The 19,349-nt window shown below is 38.4% G+C and overlaps 1 protein-coding gene across 9 annotated transcripts in view; it reads right to left on the bottom strand.

Moving 5' to 3' along the window:
* GOLGA1 (golgin A1) overlaps positions 1-19,349 on the bottom strand; it is a 54,255-nt gene that overhangs the window by 22,801 nt on the left and 12,105 nt on the right. For all 9 annotated transcript variants that reach the window (XR_010022180.1, XM_063082103.1, XM_063082106.1 and 6 more), the window contains 6 exons: positions 17,307-17,435; positions 16,834-17,003; positions 16,235-16,346; positions 9,166-9,291; positions 6,857-6,952; positions 826-921 (listed from right to left, as the gene is read on the bottom strand). Coding sequence is in view for 8 of the 9 variants with exons in the window: in XM_063082103.1 (XP_062938173.1) it covers positions 826-921; positions 6,857-6,952; positions 9,166-9,291; positions 16,235-16,346; positions 16,834-17,003; positions 17,307-17,435 (729 nt within the window). In the remaining variant the exon portion in view is untranslated. The remainder of the gene's footprint in view (positions 1-825; positions 922-6,856; positions 6,953-9,165; positions 9,292-16,234; positions 16,347-16,833; positions 17,004-17,306; positions 17,436-19,349) is intronic.

Here is a 19,349-nt window from a genome sequence, read left to right as displayed (position 1 = left end):
AAAGGTGAGTGTCCAACAGAAACAGCTCTCCCCTCTGCCCCAGCACTGGAGTCTGGCACTGGTCTTGATGCCATCACTCCACCCTCAGGGTGTGTGGGGACGGCTCTGGGCACCAACCAGTGCTCAGACACAGGCCTCCTTCATGCTACCCAATGCTGCCTCTATGGCTGAGGCTTTTCCCTGGGGAAGCAGTATAATACAGTGGTGAAGAACTAGGGCTTTGAGATAGAAAGATCTGGGGTCTACCATTTACTGGCTGTGAGACCATGGGCTAGTGACCCAATCCTTCTGAGCCTGCCTACTCTAGGTGATAAGAATGATAGTGCACACCTCTTAGGTCTGCTGCAAGGACTAAACAAAAACATGTGCAAAGCACTTAGTTAGCACAGTGCCTAGGACATGGCAAACATGAAATAAATGCTGGCTGCTTTTATTTCCCTAGCTTCTAACTCAACACCCCACCTGGGGCTGTGATGATTGGCTAAGGGGGAGTCTAGACCTGTTCTCCACACCTGATTGCAAACTGAGGTCTGACTCCTAGTGGAGCTCCCACCTCTAACACCCCAGGACTGGGCTGAGCCCAAAGACTGGATGTCAGGTGGGAATTAGCCAGTCAGTCCACCTCTCTGGGTGACTCAGACCCTCGAGCAGGTCCTGATTTCCTCTGCCTGCTGCTGCTGCCTGCTCACATTCAGCACTACAACTGTATCTAAGGTCAGGCCCAGACAGCATTCCAGAAGTTGGGAGTGAGTTTGGGGAATCTCGTAAAGGCACAAAGGGAAAGCATCAAGGACCTGTGATACAGCAGCTACAATAACCACTTACAAGCTCTTGGATCTGAGCTTCCTGGGCAGCCACAACCTCCCTGCTCTGCTTGAGCTTCTCCTCGGAGGCCTGCAGGCTCTGCTCTAGTTCTTCCACCTAAGAATGAAACAAAAGCATTCCTTCTGTTCAAAGAAGCTGAAGAGTAGTAATAAAGGGCTTTAAAATGCAAACTAATTTAAATAATAAAACAGGTACATTAGAGAAAAATGTAAAATGAGAAAAAAAGATACCCATAATTCTATCATTATAAAACACTAGCATTCTAAATGTCTATTTTCCAGTCTTTTTTTATGGCTTTATATACAGTTTTTTGTAACTTCATATATGGTTTTAATAAAACAATGTAAAACTTTGTATTATTTTCCTCATTCATAAATTTCCTTCATTATTTCCATGTAATCTTCAGATCTGAGATTACAATTTCCTCAAAGACTTTTTCATAATTTATTGAACCTCTAGCCTACTGTGTTGGCACTTGGGTTGTTTTTTGTTTTTTCCATCTAAAATAATGTAACAGTTAACATCTTCACACAGAATTTTTTGACCTGGTTTAAATCATTTCCTTAGGATAGATTCCCAAAGGTGGGATTACTGCTCACAATACAAATTTAGGTTTTATTCATTCCACAAATATTGACTAAGTCTTACTACATGCCAGGACCCAAGGATGCTCAGTGAGCAGGATAGACACAGCCTGGCCCTCAAGGGAGTCACAGTCCAGTACTGAGCTGCACTTGGCATTTTTATCTGACTAAAGCTATCTGCCAATTTCTCTTCTAAAGCCCTCTTGATTACTGAATAAGGTCTGACTTTGGAGAGCTTTATCATCAAAACGTAAGCACAAGCAGCGTGGTGAAGGAGAGGAAGGTACACAAGGACAGAAGGATACTTTTAAGGCTTAGGTTCCTCACATACATTCATATGTAAGATTTAACTAAAACAACCCCATGAGAAATGGTTACTATTTTCATAGAGGAGAATAATAATGTTACTTGTCCATGACCACATATTTTATTAGTGGTAGAGACAGGACTAAAACCTACTCTTTTGAACTCCTGGGTTCAGAGAACATCTACCCAAGTCTCAATTTAGAGATAGAGCTCAAGAAAGATTCAGAACCTCAAAAGGTTATATACCTAAGGAGTACAACTGCTGGGCCATATGCTAACTCACAGAGCAATTCTACTCCTAGATATATAACCAAGAGAAATGAAATTATCCTTGTACACTAATGTTCATGGCAGCAATATTAACAATAGCCAAAAGGTGGAAACAACCCAAATGTCCATCAATGGATGAATGGAATATTATTCATCCTTAAAAAGGAATGAAATTCTGATACATGCTACAAAATGTATGAACTTTGAAGACATGCTAACTGAAATAAGTCAGATACAAAAGTACAAATATTGTTTGATTCCACCTATATGAGGGACCTAGAGTACTCAAATATAGAATAATTTAATCAGGTTCCCCTCGCCTCAGGGCCAGTTGGGGGTGGTTCACTAAACAAATTGTGTGTGTGTGTGTGTGTGTGGGTGGGTGGAGTTGGTGCGCATGCACAGTGCCACCACCTCGGCTGGCAACTGCCTCGGGTGGCGGCCACACCAAGAGGCCATGCGTTCCAACCTATGGCTTCCAAGGACCTGTTTGCCAGTTACCTAGTTCATAGACCTGGGTGTAAAGGGTCTGGTGATCCAGCCTGGCATGTGAGGGGTCTGGGGACCCAGCCTGGCGTGTGAGAGGTCTGGTGACCCGGCCTGGTATGTGAAGGGTTTGTGACCCAGTCTGGACAACGGGCTTGAGGGGTCTGTGAGCTCCAGACTCAGCCCTAGCTCGACAATTGGCCCAGTCAGCAGGATTCCGACATTTGCCGTAGTGCCACACATAGAGACAGAAAACAGGATGGTGTGTGCAAGGGACTCGGGGTAGGAGAGAATCGGGAATTATTGTTTTAATGGGTATAGAGTTTCAGTTTGGGAAGATAAAAAAGTTCTGGAGGTGGATGGAGGTTATGGCTGTACAACAGTGAGCGTATACTTAATGCCACTGAGCTGTACACCTAAAAATGGTTAAAATGTTAAATTTTGTATTATGAATATTTTCGCACAATAAAAAAAAAAGGATATTGAGAAATAGAACTAAACTATAATAAAACAAAACAACCTTTAGAAAAAAATATAGTTTTAAATATATTTATCAGGAAATAAGAAAGATGTTAAAAATGAGCTAAGCATTCAACTCAAGAAATTAGAAAAAGAACGGAAGGGCCACTGTGGCTCACTCGGGAGAGTGCGGTGCTCATAACACCAAGGCCACGGGTTTGGATCCTATACAGGGATGGCCAGTTCGCTCACTGGCTGAGCGTGGTGCTGACAACACCAAGCCAAGGGTTAAGATCCCCTTCCCAGTCATCTTTAAAAAAAAAAAAAAGAAAAAGAATGGAACAAACCTAAAGAAATAGGAAGTAAAAAATAATAAAGGGAAGAAACACAAAAAGAGAATAAAAACTTGAGCAGATGAAACCAAAAGCTGGTTCTTTCAAAAGATTAATAAGATAGTTCAGGTGCTGGCAAACTTTTTATGTAAAGAGCCAATAAATATATGGTCTTTGTCACAAGTACTCAATTCTGCCACTGTAGCAAGAAAGCAGCCATAGATAATATGAAAATGAATGGGCTGTCTCTTAGCAACATTTAGCCTGAGGGTCATAGTCTGCCCAATCCTGAGATAGTCCTCTGGCAAGACTAATCAAGAAAAAAAGAATATGCAAATTAACAAAATACAGAAACATGGGGACACAACAGAGATTAAAAAAGAAAACAGTGTTACTGTATATATGTATTATTTATTACAGGCAAATATACTATCACATGTCTACATTTTAAGAGTATTAGAAACTAATAAATTCAAAAACCAAGATAAAATGGATAAACTGTGGAAGGAAGAAAAAATGCCAAATTGAATCAAAAAGAAATAGAAAACTTAGACTAATAAGTAATAAAGATTGAAATTGTAATCAAAGATATAGATGTTTTTATAGGTGGATTCTACCAAATTTTTATAGGTATTAATTTTAAATAAATTGTATCTTAATAAAATTTTTTTCAGAAAATGGAAAGCACAAAAGCTGCCCAGCTCTTTTTACAAGGATGGTGTAGCATGATTCTACAGCCAAGTAATTATAAGCCCATTCAACTTATAAATGTAGATGTAAACATTTTAAATATTAGCTAACCAAAGTCAGACATTTATTATTAAAATAATACATCAAGTAGCTATCAGCAGAAATGCAATGCAACAAAAGTTCAACATCAGAAAATCTATGAATGTAATTCACCATATTAACAGACAAAAGGAAAAAAAAAATAATTTTTTTCAATCAGTGCATTTCTACATATTTATGATTTCAAAAAACAAACAAATCCTTCCTTAATTCGGTAAAGATTAAATTCCAAAAACCTACTGCAAACTTTGTACCAAATGAAGAAACTTCAGGCACATTCCCTTTAAGACTGAGAATCAAATAAGAATTCCCACTAGCACTGCTATTGCTTAATATAGTACAGGACCTCCTTGCCAAGGCTAGAAGGACAAAAAAACAAGGGGTAGAAAGACTGGAAGGGAGAAAATCAAGGTGTTATTATTTACAGATAATATAATTATCTGCCTAGGAAAAAACAAAAGAAATTATACAATATTAGAGTAAGAGTTCAGGCAGGGATGGAATATCCAAGAACAACTTTAAAAAAAAGGCATTTCTCTAGAATAACCAGAAATAACCAATTAAAAATTTATACTGTGATGGTAGTATCTTGTTTTCAATTACACTATCATAGTATCAACACAAACTCCAAAGTTTCTAGGAATTAATAACTTAACCAAGAAAGTAAGATATCTACTGGGAAAAAAATATAAAATTTTGGAAAAGAACACACACAAAAAATCTGAATGAATGAAATTTATTTACATTCTTGGAAGGAGTTACTTAGTCTTATAAAAATGGCAATTCTCTCCAAATAGTCTATACATTTAATGCAATCCCAATAAAAATTCAGGTTGACTATTTTAGGAACCCCAAAACTTACAATAACTTTAAATAAAAACTTTAAAGTCCACAAACAGTTAAGTCAACTTTCAAAGAAAGGGAGAACTTGTCATATCGGATACTGAGACATAATGTAGACATTGCAGAATTTGCACAAGAAAAGACAATCAGACCAGTGTATTAGAGAATGCACAGACAGACCTGTGAACATATGGAAACTTCATATATGATAAAGGTAGCATGGGAAATCAAAGTGGAAAGGACAGATTGTTTAGTAAACGGTGTTGAAAAATATGGAGAAAAATAAAGCTGGATCCCTATCTAAACTACATACAAAGACACTATATAAATTAATTAGAGATCTTTTATGTGAAAGATAAAATTATAAAGTTAATAGAAAGAAAATGCAGAAGAAGATCTCTGTGACTTGGTAGCAGGAATGAATTTTTTTTTTTTTTTTTTGGCAACCGGCTGGAATGGGGCTCTGAAGCCTCAACCTCGGTGTTACACTGTGCTCTAACCAACTGAACTAACTGTCCAGTCAGGGATGGATTTTAAAATGCAACTTCAAACCACACAGCAAAAAATTAATGAATCTGATTACATCAAACTTAAGAATTTCTTTTCAATGTGGATAGATGGATGAAGTTAACAGACAGGTTCAGTACTGAAACTGACAAAAGACTAGGAACTAGAATATAGTATATAGTACTTGAAATCCTACAAATCAAATAGTAAAAGACTGAAAGCACCAAAGAAACCATGTAAGGGATATGAATGGGCAATTCCAAAGGCAGAAACTCCAAAGACTAAGAGATGGTCAAATTCATTAATAACCATAGCAATGCAAATTAAAGCAATGAAATACCACTTCACACTCATTAAACTGGCAAAAAATTAAAAGGCTGGGAAATGCCAATGCTGGGAAAGGCAGAGATGCAGATATAGGAATCCTCATGCATACTGGAGGAGGAAAGCCAGGTATAGCCCTCTGGGAACACTCTTGTCCTACTTCATCCCATTAGGTTATAAACATTTTCCATCATCCTTAAGGAGAAAGGAACAGGTCATTCACTGCAGTGTAATCTGTGGTGGCAGGAAGAAGGCAGCAATCTGGGTGTCTAACATCTAGTGGATAACTACAATGTAGAGTAGGTAAGTACAGTGAAGTGGATACACATGGAAGATGGAGTGGTCAAAACGAACAGAGAAGACAAAACCATAGTCGTATCATTTACATTAATGTTTAAAAATATATGCACACAAAACAATGCTACTCATTTTAAGATAACCCAATATTGAACAGATCTATATTAACTGCATTTGAATGGTCTCCTACTCCCTTAATGGGATCAAGGATTCATACCCAGGTCACCTGGATCCAACGCACATCAACCTGAACTTGAGAGATACAAGTGACCCCTGCCAGTGAAAACCAAAACAACAAACACATCTTACACAAGTCACTGAGTCAGGCAAAGTTAGAGACAGACAAAGAATCAAGAGCCAAGATCCATTTAGTCTTCTTGTGAGATATATCCTACAGGCAACCATCTTCTCCAGTCTGGTTGCTGTACTTCAGGCCCGCAGCACCTAATGTGGACTTCTGGCATAGCCACCAAGCCATGCTCCTGGATGCCACATGTGTCCCTTTCCTAACGATCACCCTCCTCACCTATTCCCTAGCCAAGCCGGGCTTCACAGTTCCAGTCCTAGAATGCAGACCACAACAGGACTGAGTGTGTGGACATTCGGGAGGGAGGCCAATGGAGATAAAAGAGAATAAATAAACAAGAGAACAACTTTGTGTGGAACAGTGACGGCAACGTGGCAAGAATGGAGAAAATAACACACCCTGTAATAAGTAAGACCCCAAAAGTCCCTTTAAATGAAAAAACTCTGACCAAGGGGATTCTCAGGCACACGATGTCATTCAGCCAGGTTACCCCCAAATGCAGGAAACACTGGGAGCAAGGTCAGTACCCGAGTCTCCAGGACATCAATGGCCTTGGCTTGGCTGCTTCTGGCTACCAAGAGCTGCTGTCTGGTATCCTCCAAATTCTGCTCAGCAACTGTTTTCTGTAAGTTGAAAGAAAAGTAAAAGAAAGTAGACATTTCTCCATTGAATATATACTTACTGTTATCCACAGCATACTATGATCTGTGCTAGGCACAATGGACACAAATACATTTAAAAAACCCAGCTGAGATATAATTCACATGTGATAAAGTATACACTGATAAATTTGACACAGTCCTTTGACCTTGAGGCTGGGGCACAAGATTAACAAAAGAAAATTATACAATAGAGGACTATAAGTGCCCACAAAGAGGGAGATACTCACTGCCACAGGGCAAGTGAAGGCTTCCTCACTCACGGGGGCTGGGGGACATCCCAGGCAGAGGGGTGACCAATGGAAATGGGAATAGCCTGCTTCATTCAGGGATATACAACTCCTCAGACGCCAAAGTAATAATGGGTTTAGGTCAAGACTAGAAAGTTAGGCAAAAGGGCCAGATAATTGACAGGCTCTTCAATGCTGCAAAAAGAGGAGTTTGAACTTTATTCTGTAGGCGACAATTTTCAAAGTGGGGATCTTCTAAACCCTAGCATTAGACTTACCTGGGGTGGTTGTTAAACTTGAGGCCTTACTCCAGGCCTATTAAAATCAGAATTTCTGGGGGTAGAGCCAGGGATATATACTTTAAACAAACTCTCTAAGTAACTCCTTTGTACACAAAACTTTATGATAATGACAGCACAATAATAATTATAATAATAGCTGAGATATATTGAGATCCCACTATGTTCCAATCATCATTCTAACACTTCACCTACTGTAACTCATTTAATCCTAACAACTATTGAGTTTGGTGCTTTAATAAAACCAGTTTTACAGAGGAAGAAACAAACACAAGGAGATTAACTTAATTGCTCTAAGTCACAAGCTAGTGAGTAGAAGAGGCAAGTTACAAATATAGGCAGTCTGATTCTAGAAATCAATATATACCTTAGAACCTACCTTATTCTCACTGTAGACTGTTTAAGAGAACTATGGAAGTGTTTAGGGAGTGTGTAGTGAATTGAATTATGTCCCCCCAAAATTCACTGAAGCTTGAATTGTGTCCCCCAAGTTTTATGTATTAGAAACTTAGCCTCCACTGTGACTGTTAAGAGAGTGGGAAATCTGATTATGGTATCTGGAAGGTGGAGCCTTTGAAGAGGCAACTGGCTTGTAGGACCGTGTAGTAGTGAATGGATTAGAAATGGTGGTCAAGGGTGTGGTTCTGAGGGCTTTAAAAGAAGAGGAGAGTCTGTCTTTCTCTCTCTGCTTCCACCATCTTGCAATGTGAGACCCCCAGGTCGCTGCTGCCACCACCAGATGGACTTTGGACTTCCCAGCCTCAGAAACTGTAAGCAATAAATGTCGTTTTTCTTTATAAAATACCCAGTTCCATATATTTTGTTATAAGCAACACAAACGGACTAATACAGAGTGACTTGGTCAGAAATGTCGTTTAGGAAGACCAGTCTGGCAGTGAGCATGGAAAACTGTGTAACAGGGTGAGGGAAGACTGAGGCTGGGTAGGCCTGTCTGGAGACTTCTGACATATACTAGGGTAGAGGTGCTGGAAATCCTGAAGTATGACAGTAGCAGTGGAGATGGAGATATTTAGTTGAAACTGAATGAAGACAGGAAGTGAGGGTCTAACCTGGGATGAGTGCCAAGGCCTTCGCTTTGTCACCTTTGTCACGGTAAGGCCAATCATTGGGATACAAAGAGGAGGAGGAGCAGAATGTGGGCAGACAATAAGTTCAGGCCTAATGAGAAAGTTCACCGACACCACAGGGCAAGAGGCCAGTTGCTGAACAGCCTCCCTCAACTAAGAAGAGAGCACTGCCTAAGATAATTCTTGCTAATGCCAAAGGGCAGATGGTGGCTGTTTCCTTGGCCAATGGAGAGTGCAAAAGGGTGGGGATGGGGGCAGTGCAGGAAGACAAGACAGCTCAAGTGGCATCAATCACTAGGTGCAGTTTGTTAGTGATCAGGATGCTATCTATTCATACATGCCTCTGAACAAAGCTCTCCTTTTTCCCTGAGAAAAGCACTTCACCCAAAGGGGATGTGACGCTGTTTTTGCTGTAGGCAGGACAACCCAAACCTGGAGAGAGTGTGCTTCTCATCATGCTGTTTGCTGACCCTCCAGCTCTGAAACTCCAGGGTTTCCAAGATCACAAGAGTCATGACTGACTTTCCAACACCAGCTGGAACAAAGAAAGTGGAAGTTACCTCTTTCAGGAGTTCTTGCACATGTTCTTCCCCTGATAAGTTCTGTTCCAGTCTCTTCTCCAAGGATGCAACCTTCTCTTGCAAATGTGTGATGAGTTTTTCTTTCTCTTGAGTTTCAGCAGTGACCTGCAGGTGAAAGCAGAGATCACATTATATTGTAATCCCTCTCTCCCTCCCTGCCTATCTCCTCTTGGGCCATCACATTTCCCAGAAATTCTATTCTCAGCTGTATCCTAGAAGAACATACAGCCAGGAAATCTCTGAGAATGGGACACAGAAGACGTAAGATCAGAACCCAATGACACTCAGGGATCCAGTTCAGACCTAGCCCAGCAAGAGGCAAACACTCTCCCCAGTTTAAGGAACTGATAATCCAGGAAGGAAAAAGCCATTACCTACCTACCTGGCAGAGGGAGAAGAGCTAACCCACCCAAGAAGCTCCCAGCCTGCCCTGCAACGACCTACAGAACAATGCTCTTGGAAACTCAAGGGACTGGACAAAGCAGCAAAAATGCCAGCTTAGCTGCTTTAAGACCAAAGAGAGAACTTCTGAAACAAATGATGATATTCACACTGGCTCACTGCACAGAGGCTACAGCAGAGCCATTGTGCCTCTCACATCTTGGCCCCAGATCAACAGCTGTTCATTTTATTTTAGTCTTTCTCTTTTGCAGTGCTAATAGTGGTGGTGGGTTGGGACATTGTTCTTTTCACTACTACCAATCTTCAAATGCTGCTCAATGGCAGAGGAGAGGGTCTACGAAGCTTTGAATATACAAGTTCTTAGATCCCTAGTGGTCCTTGCATCCACTGAGGATGCCCATTTTCCTCCACAAAAAAGATCATATGGCATCACCTCCTCACATATACTCTACTCCTTCATCTTCCCTCATTTTATGCTTACCATCTCAAGCCACAGACTTTCACGTTCAGCTTGCAACCTGGCCAATCTCTCCTCAGAATAACATGCACAACCTGGACTGAAGGTTCGGGAAGAGGCACTTGTGATTCTGAATTCTTATGGGGTGACAATAGAGGTAGTAGAGGGGAAGTCTGAAGAATGGGTTCATGACCCCACAATTCAAAAAACTTTGGTCAAGCCTAAACTTGTTTTCTGGGGATATAACCAGGCACATTTCCTGACCCACAAAAGCATGGAGGTTGGTGGTGGAGACAGACACACACACAACTAATTATATAACAATACAATTACACTGCGACAGAAGGACACAGGTCTCCTGAACAGGCAAGTCCAGGTGGAAGAGGATGGGAGAGGAACAAACATCCCAGCTAATAGGCAGCATGTGCAAAGAGTTAACAAACAAGTTCAGCATGACCAGGAGGATGGGTGAGGAGGAAAGAAGAGGTGAAGACAATGCCCAAGTCTGTGGCTCAGATGCGTAGGTCAGTGGTAACATTATGCAAGGCAGATAACACAGGAAGGAGAGCAAGTTTGATAGGAAAGAAAAACACAATTTTGGCCAAGTTGACCCACCTTGATAGATCTCTTATTAATAATGTTAATAACGGCAACAGTAGTAACTGTAATCACATGGTATAGCAACAACAGCAGAAGCAGCTATAGCTTGCAGAGCATGTGCAAGCACTTCTTATTATCTTTGGTCCTTTCAACCACTCTTCACTGTGTCCATTTACAAGGAAACTGAAGCTGAGGGACTAGCCCAATGGCACAAATCTATATTGACAGATTAAGGATTCAGACCCAGGTCTTCTGGATCCAAAGCTTGTACTTGTTCTACTACACATCAACCTGAAATCGAGAGAGAAACAGGTGCCCCCTTCCAATGAAAACCAAAACAACAAACATATCTTACACAAGTCACTGTGTCAGGCAAAGTTAGGGACAGACAAAGAATCAGGCACCAAGGTCCATTTAGTCTTCTTGTGAGATATATCCCACAGGCAACCCACTTCTCTAGTCTGGCGATTATACTTCAGGCCCTCAGCACCTGATGTGGACTACCGGCATAGTCACTGAGCCACGCTCCCAGATGCCATACCTGCCCCTTTCCTAATGATCACCCTTCTCACCTATTCCCTAGCCAAGCCTGGGCCTCACAGTTCCAGTCCTAGAATACAGACCACAACAGGACTGAGTGTGTGGACATTTGATTCAGAGAGACACGAGTTTGAATCCTGTCATTTACTCCGGTTGTGTGACCTTGGACAAATCAATTAGCCTCTCAGATGCTTATTTCTATCTTTTTTTTTTTTTTTTTTTGTCTTTTTCGTGACCGGTACTCAGCCAGTGAGCACACCGGCCATTCCTATATAGGATCTGAACCCGCGGCGGGAGCATCGCTGCACTCCCAGCGCCGCACTCTCCCGAGTGCGCCACGGGGTCGGCCCTCTATCATTTGTAAAACAGGAAAAAAATATCTAACTCAAGGGCAGTTGTGAGGATTTGATGAGTCCTATATGTAAAGTGCTTGAAAACCAAGTATAGGGTAAATGTTTCAATAAAAAGCTGCTGTTCTTGTTAAATATTCACTAGCAAATACTTATGGAACATCACTTTCACTATTTACTCTACACACACTGGCCCTTGCAGACCTTTCTGGCCTCATCTAGCATCGCTTCCACTTCCTCTCTGAGCTCTGGCTACTTGGCGATCCTTTCAGTCTTTCCAACATGGCTTTTTTTTTTTCTTCATTGTAAATGCATTTACTTTAGTAGAAAAAATGTGAGATGAATTCCATAAAAATATTATGTTAAGAATAGTACAGATTGGAAGTGGAAAGACAATGGCTGCAGCTCAGGAGCTGCTATCTAATAGAGTCAAAAATGTGTAATTTTGGAAATTAAGGGTTAAATAAAAACAAAATGGAGAGAATTGAAGTACAGTTTTGTTTCCCAACTGACAGATATCTGTCAAAAATAAATAAGAATAGAAATAGAAAATGCACAAATAATATACTATAAACAAAGAGAGGGTAGCAATTAAAAAGAAGAGGATACAAGAAATATAATGGCCTCAAAATTGAACTTATAGCAAGATAGATATTATGTAGAAAAATATAAATTAACAAAACTGACAGGAAGAAATAGAAAATTAGAAAAAATCTATTAACATTAAAGAAATCTATTCAGGAATTTAAAATTTTCACACAAAGATAATATGGAGTCCAAATGCTTTTATGGAAAGTTACAGCAAACATTCATGGACCCAAAAATTATAATCATACACAAATTTTTCCATAGCACACAAAAGGAGGGAAAATCCCCCATCCTTTCATGAAGCTAGCATAATCTTGATAGCAAAATCTAACAAGAACGTAGTTGAAAGGAAAATTACTCGTGAATATAAAAATAAAAATTCTAAAGAAAATATATCCATACAAAATTTAGTAATCTGTAAAAAAAATTCCACAGTTGGCTTAAAAGCCATCTACGACCACATTGGATTTATCCCAGGAATACAAGGTCGGTATAACATTAGCAAAAATCAAGGCAACTAGTAGGTAGCAAATTTTAAAATAAAAATATCTCGAAAGACACAGATAAAACTTTTGGTAGAATTCAACATCGATTTATGATGAGAACTTTTAGCAAATGAAAATTACAAGGGGTTTCCAGCCATGATGGAGTAATTGGGGCCAGATTTAACCACCTGTCCTAAATAACTAAACCGCACTAGCCTTTTTTGTAGATATTGACAAGCTGATTCTAAAACTTATAGATGCAAAGGCCCTAAAGGAGCCCAGTAATCTTGAAAAAGAATACAGAGAACTAACACTACCTGATTTCAAGACCTACTCTAAAGTGACAATAATCAAGAGAGTATGATAGCGTAAGGACAGACATATATATAAAGGGAACAGAACTACAAACTCAGAAAATAGTCCCACAAATTTATGGTCAATTGATTGTGGGAAAAGGAACTAAGGTAATTTAATGGGGAGAAGATAATCTTTTCAACAAATGGTGCCGGAATAACTGGATATCCATATGGGAAAAATTGAACGTCTACCCTTACCTCATATACCATCCTTAAAAATTATTCAATACGGATTCTAGACCTAAAGATAAGTTAAAACCATAAAGCTTCTATAACAGGGGTTCAAAAACCTTTTGGTCTTAGGCTCACTTAGTTTTTGGAGGGCAGTTGGCTTGTGGAGAGATCCGAACCCTTGATCTCAGTATTACAACACCACGCTCTAACCATCTGAGTTAACTGGTCAGCCCTAGAAACACTATACTTTAAAAAATTATTGAAGAATTCAGAAAGCTTTGGTTATGTGGGTTACATCTATTGATATTTACTGTATTAGAAATTAAAACTCAGGATATTCAAAAATACTTATTAATTTTAGATAACAAACCCATTATATTGATCTAACTACCAGATTTTTATGACAAGTGACAGTATTTTCCAATGCAAAAAATGTTTAGTGATTAGAGCAGCACTGTTTTCTCTTTTTGACACTCTTTCTAATGTCTTGCTTAACAGAAGACAGCTTGGTTTTCCTATGTTCTGCATTTAGTCTACTGCAACCCCACAAGTCAGGCAGCCTGTGCAAAACTCCACTCAGGAGAGAATGAGGGTGAAAAAAGGCAAATAAAATCCAAGTATTATTAGGAAAGTAGCTCTGATCTCATAGATCTCTTGAAGGGTCTCAGGAAAACCAAAAGTTCAGGAATCATACGTTAAAAACCAATGTTGTAGAAAATACCAGAGAAGAAAATCTTTTGAGACCTTTGGGTAGGTGAAGACTTCTTAAAATAGGACACAGAAAGAATGAATAAAAAATATTAGATTTATGACTTCCTCAAATTAAATACTTGTTTTCTCAAACACACTGTAAAGAAAATGGAAAAGGCAAGCCATATTCATGGAAAAATATTAGTAATACACACACGGAGTCTCCAAAAAGTTCATGGAAAGATTTGTATTATCTTTTAATTCCATTTTTCTAGGAACTTTCTGAATACCCTCATATATCTGACAAAAGACGTGTATCCATAATTTAAAAAGAACTCTTACATCTCAATAAGAAAAAAACCAATAAATAAGAAACCCAATAAATGTGAGCAAAAGATTGAATGGACATTTCACAAAAAACACACAAATGATCAACAAGCACAAGAAGAGATGTTCCATGTCATCAATACAAATTAAAATCACAATGAAACAACACTACATACACACTTGAACGCTTAAATTAAAAAGACTGACAAATGTTGGCAAGGATAAAGCAAACTGAATTGTCACTGCTCGTGGGAATGTAAAATGGTATAAGTGCTTTGAAAAACAGCTATAGCACTTCCTTATAAAGTTCAAAATATATTTACCATATGATCCAGCAATTTCAGTCCTAATTATTTACCCAAAATAAGTGTAAATATATGCCACAAAAAGATCTGTACATAAGTATTTACAGCAGCTTAATTCTTAGTAGCTAAAGATTGGAAACAACCCAAAAGTCCGTCAAAGATAAATGGAGAAACAAATTGGATATCTAAGTAAGGGACTACTTAATGATTTAGCAATAAGAAGGAATAAATCACTGTACATACAGCAATGAATGAATCTCAGATATATAATGCTAAGTGAAGGAAGCCAAACACAAAAGAGTACATACTGTATAATATCATTCGTATAAAACTCTAGGAAAGGCAATTCTATCTATAGTGATAGAAAGCACATCAGTGGCTTCCAGGGATTGGGGCTGGGGACTGACTGAAGGCACACAGGGGAATCTTGTGGGGTGATGGAAATTTTCTGTATCTTGATTGTGGCAGTGGTTCCATGGGTATACATTTCTCAAAACTCACCATATTGTACACTTAAAAAGTGTGCATTTTGTTGTATGTACATCAGACCTCATAAAATTGACTTAGGAAAAAAATGGAAAGGAATTTCCTTAACCAAACAAAAATCAATAGAAAATAAAATATTTGTTGACAAAACATTGGAGGTCAAGAATAAAACAATACTTTTATAAATTATATTCAGTTCTGTACCTGGTATCTTAGCTAAAAGAAAAAGGCAGAGACCAAAAAAGATGGTATAAGAATTGGAAAAAAAGAAACAAATTGTCAATATTCACTCACAGATGATATGATTGCTATAAAAGAAACTCAAAAGAATCTATAAATTCATTAGTATACTTAAGAATTTAAAAACTATGCAAAAAAACCAATATATACAAAGAATAGCATTTCTATATGCCAGCAACAAATTTAAAAAAATTTTTAAATAACACGATTTACAATTGGTGTTAAAAAAAAAACAACACCTAGGAATAAATTTAATAATAGATAACAAACCTATATGGAGAAAATTATAGACCCATGTAGAGAGTGAGCCATTTAAAATCTCACTTGAGCATTTATCAAGAGATGAGGGTAGAGTGGGTGGTACCACCAGAGAGGGAGTGTTTTGTCATGTGAGGGGAAAGGCTGGATTGTCAATGAATAAAGTGTGATGAATGCTGCCGGCACTGAGAACCCAAAGGCCAGGAAAGCTAAATGTCCTGCAGTGCAAAGGACAATTATATAATACAAATTGTTCTGCTCAAAATGACAATATGAAACATTATAAAACTTTATACTCAATATTATTATTGTTTATCTTTATATTCTCCGAATTTAGCACTGGCCTAGAGTAGGGGAGCAATTAATGTACGTTAACCAAATGAAAAACAAATTGTAATGATACCATTTGATTATGTGCTGTACAACAAACTGGATTAGAGCCAACTATGTCAAAGGTAAAACCCTGGCCACATCAACCACAACTGTTATTTTTTTTTATTTCATGGTCCATTGTGTAGCACTTTAGAGACATATTTGAGTAGCCCAAACGGTGTGCTTGGAGAATTCTTGTCAGGGCAATACTGACCTCTTCTGTTAAGCAGCCCTTGTTCAGTTCTGTGGCCATTTCCATCTGTGTGTAGCCTGGCTAGCACAGGAAACAGGGCAGTGTGGATGGTATAAAAACATATGTTTCAGCAGATAACACTGAGGTGCAAATTTCTGACAGAATCAGTTTTTACCCTGTTCATGATTCCTAAGAACTCAGGCTGACTCTTCGTACTCTACTTACCTTTTGCAAATCAATGGAAAGCTGCTTAATGAATGTTTGCAGTTCTTGTTCCTTTTGTTCCAGGGCTATGATTTTACTTTCTGCACCTGTTTTTGAAGATGTCTCATGATCTCTTCATTGAAAGAAAGCAGACAATGAATAAAATTGGATATCTCATCTAAGACACATTCTTTCACAGGAAAAATAAAGCTGGTTACTTATGTGTCAGTGCTGAAAACATCATTAACCACATAAAGGTTATCAATGGAAAAGACTCCTTGGCTCTCTCTGAAGCAGAAACCCAGAGAAAAAGTCCACCCAGTTTAAGGAAGAAATCCTGATCTTCCTTTGCTGACTAAATAGCTTACAAACCAAAACTAAGTTAAATTGCTCAGCAGGGTTGGAATGGTTCTGAGCTTAGGCAGGCGAAGGGTTAGAGTTGGGGTTGGGGTGGGAGTAGAGGGGGGTGGGCCCTGAGTCTAAGGCAGGTAAGGACAAGTCTAGAAGCCTTTGCCAGCACTGAGACCAGAAAGTTGTAAGGAGCAATGGAGAAAAGTGGGTGGGCTAGAGCCAGAGCTATTAACACCTCTTCCCCAGGGTCCCACAGACCAAGCAAGAACCTCTGCTCTTCCAGCGCTGAGCAGTGTCTCTGCAATTCTTCCAGCTTCTGGCTCAAGTCTGATAACATCTGACTAGAGATCATCAACTCTTCCTGGGTGTGACTAAGTTCTCTGGTTCGTGCATCCAACTCTTGCTCCATTTTTCCCAGACTTTCTTCTTTTTTTAAAAGCTGACACAAAGATATAAAGTTTCACTGGGCTACCACTAAGAAACACACTTAAAAAAAAACCTGGACCAATTATCTAACTTTTACAACATTTTTGTAGGCTTATATGCCCAGCAATTAAAAAAAAAAAAACAGAAATAAATTTTAAACAGAACTTTCCCATTTGAGTAAATTTAAAAACATACAAATATGATCAATATCAAAGACTCTGGGGTATGTTTATCAGCAAATAGAGAATGATAACTAGCAAAATCAGAGTAAATACTCATGGATTCAGTATTTAGATACTAAAACAAAAATGCATACCAGGTGTTTTACTTTACTTAGTTCCTGTTGCTGAAACCCCTCTAATTCATCCATTTCATCTCTCCTTTGGAAAAGATTTAAACTCTGGTTCTTTATTTCCTGTAACTGAGCTGTCAGAAACCTTTTCTCCTATTGGAAGAAGAAGATATCAATCCAGGCAACTAAAAGATTAGAAATCTGTATTATGCAAGCAGAGTTCTTAATAAAGAAAAATCTTAAGGAAATCTAATGCAAAAAGATAATAATACATTAATAATGGGAAATGTTACAGTAATATGACCAACATGGCATTATTTAGAAATTCTTTAAGTTAAAAAGGAATGTGCTTGAAAAGAAAAATAAAATAGAAAAACTAAAAAAGAAAGACAAAAAAAAAAAGAATAAAAATGAATGTGTTTTAAATGTTAATTATGTATATGGGGAACAAGAGGAATAATTACTTAAAACTTTAAACTTCTTAAGTCTGCCTAGCAGTTCCAGATACACATTTTACATATCTATTCTTAGTGACACACTGAACTGACTGGAAAACATGAATAACCTGGAGTAAGACTGAATGCCCTAAAAAAATTAAATGCATTTAAGTAGAACTGATTTCAGTTAGCAAGTAGAAGAAAAAATTAGACATGACTGGTGTCAACAAGTTACTAAAGGGTAGCTTCTCAAGATGGACTCTCTTAAGGACTAATTCTTCTCTTATAGTTTCTAACTCTTTATTTTTTTTTCACCTGGCTGGTATGTGAATCTGAACCCTGAACCCGTGGACTTTGTGTTACAACACCATGCTTTAGCCAACTGAACAAACCAGCTAGCCCTAATTCTTGACTGAAAAGAAATTAAAAATCTCTAAATAACATCTCTACAAATCAAAGTGGCTTCAAAGACCTACATAGATGTCTCATTACTCTTTCCTGGTCTAAAATATTTCCCAAACCTTTCCTTCTAAAAAACAAAACAAACAGAAAATACCCTTAATGCATTAAAGTAGATTTTATTTGATTCATTCCTACAGGGATCCCTTTTACCATAATTTAAAAAACAGTCCAATGAGCATTTCAACTGCCAGAATCTTAAGAGTTTCTTCTAAGACAAGAAAACCTTAACCTAACCCATACCTCCATATTTAAGATGACCATCATTAACACAATATAATGGGAATTTTTTTTAAACCCAAGTTTCTTTGGGAGATAGCTTGACTTTTGTTGTAATTCGTTCCTTATATAAAAATGTTAAAGCATTCTGATAGCTTGAAAGTTAAGATTTCTACAGAATACACAAAGAAAATCAGTGGTTTAACTTGTTGCTTTATAGAAAGAATGAAGCAATAATAAAATTCATCTCTTTAATAAAATTAACAGTAAATACACTTTGGAACTAACTATATCAATCTAAGAAATAATTTTTCTACCATGAAGAGTAATTTAGGAGTACTCAATGAAAACAAGGAATGAATTAGGCAGCAGATGTATTACATTAAAATGTATTTCCAATTGTAGGCTTGAATTTTATCTTCTTGTTCATATCTGGGGGTCAGGAACACATTACTTAAGGCACCTACACAGTGTTATACCAGGTACGGTGCTAGAATAATCAATTTTCCTCATCTGTGTCTGGCCATGAGGCTGTCATATGTGCTCAGGGCTGAGCGTTGAGAAATGCCCTCCTTCCCCATTGCTCCATCAAGCATTCCTAATGTTACCATGGTGTCAATCAGGACCCCAGCAGGAAACAGATGGTTTCATAAAGGGACTTAACCAAGCTGTGGGCTGGGTAAAAAAGTCCAGAAGAGACACTGTGGTAGCAACAGTTGGGCATGAAGGGGTTACAAGAAACCCAGAAACAGAAAAACTACATCAAGTGGGTGAACCAAAGGTCCAACAGAAGCTGTGACTTTTGGCCATGGGATCAATCAAGCTGGAGGGATTCCACACACATCCTAACCACACTCTTCTTCCACGCATGGTTCTTTTGATGTTCCCCACTAGCTGAACCCAGTCAGAAGTCAGAGGGTATTTCAGCCCTGATGATGCCTTCCCTATTAGC

Source organism: Cynocephalus volans, chromosome 17 (genome assembly GCF_027409185.1).
Source record: "Cynocephalus volans isolate mCynVol1 chromosome 17, mCynVol1.pri, whole genome shotgun sequence".
NCBI lineage: Eukaryota > Metazoa > Chordata > Mammalia > Dermoptera > Cynocephalidae > Cynocephalus > Cynocephalus volans.
Note: the sequence above shows the minus strand (reverse complement) of the source record. Positions and strands in the feature narration are given on the sequence as shown.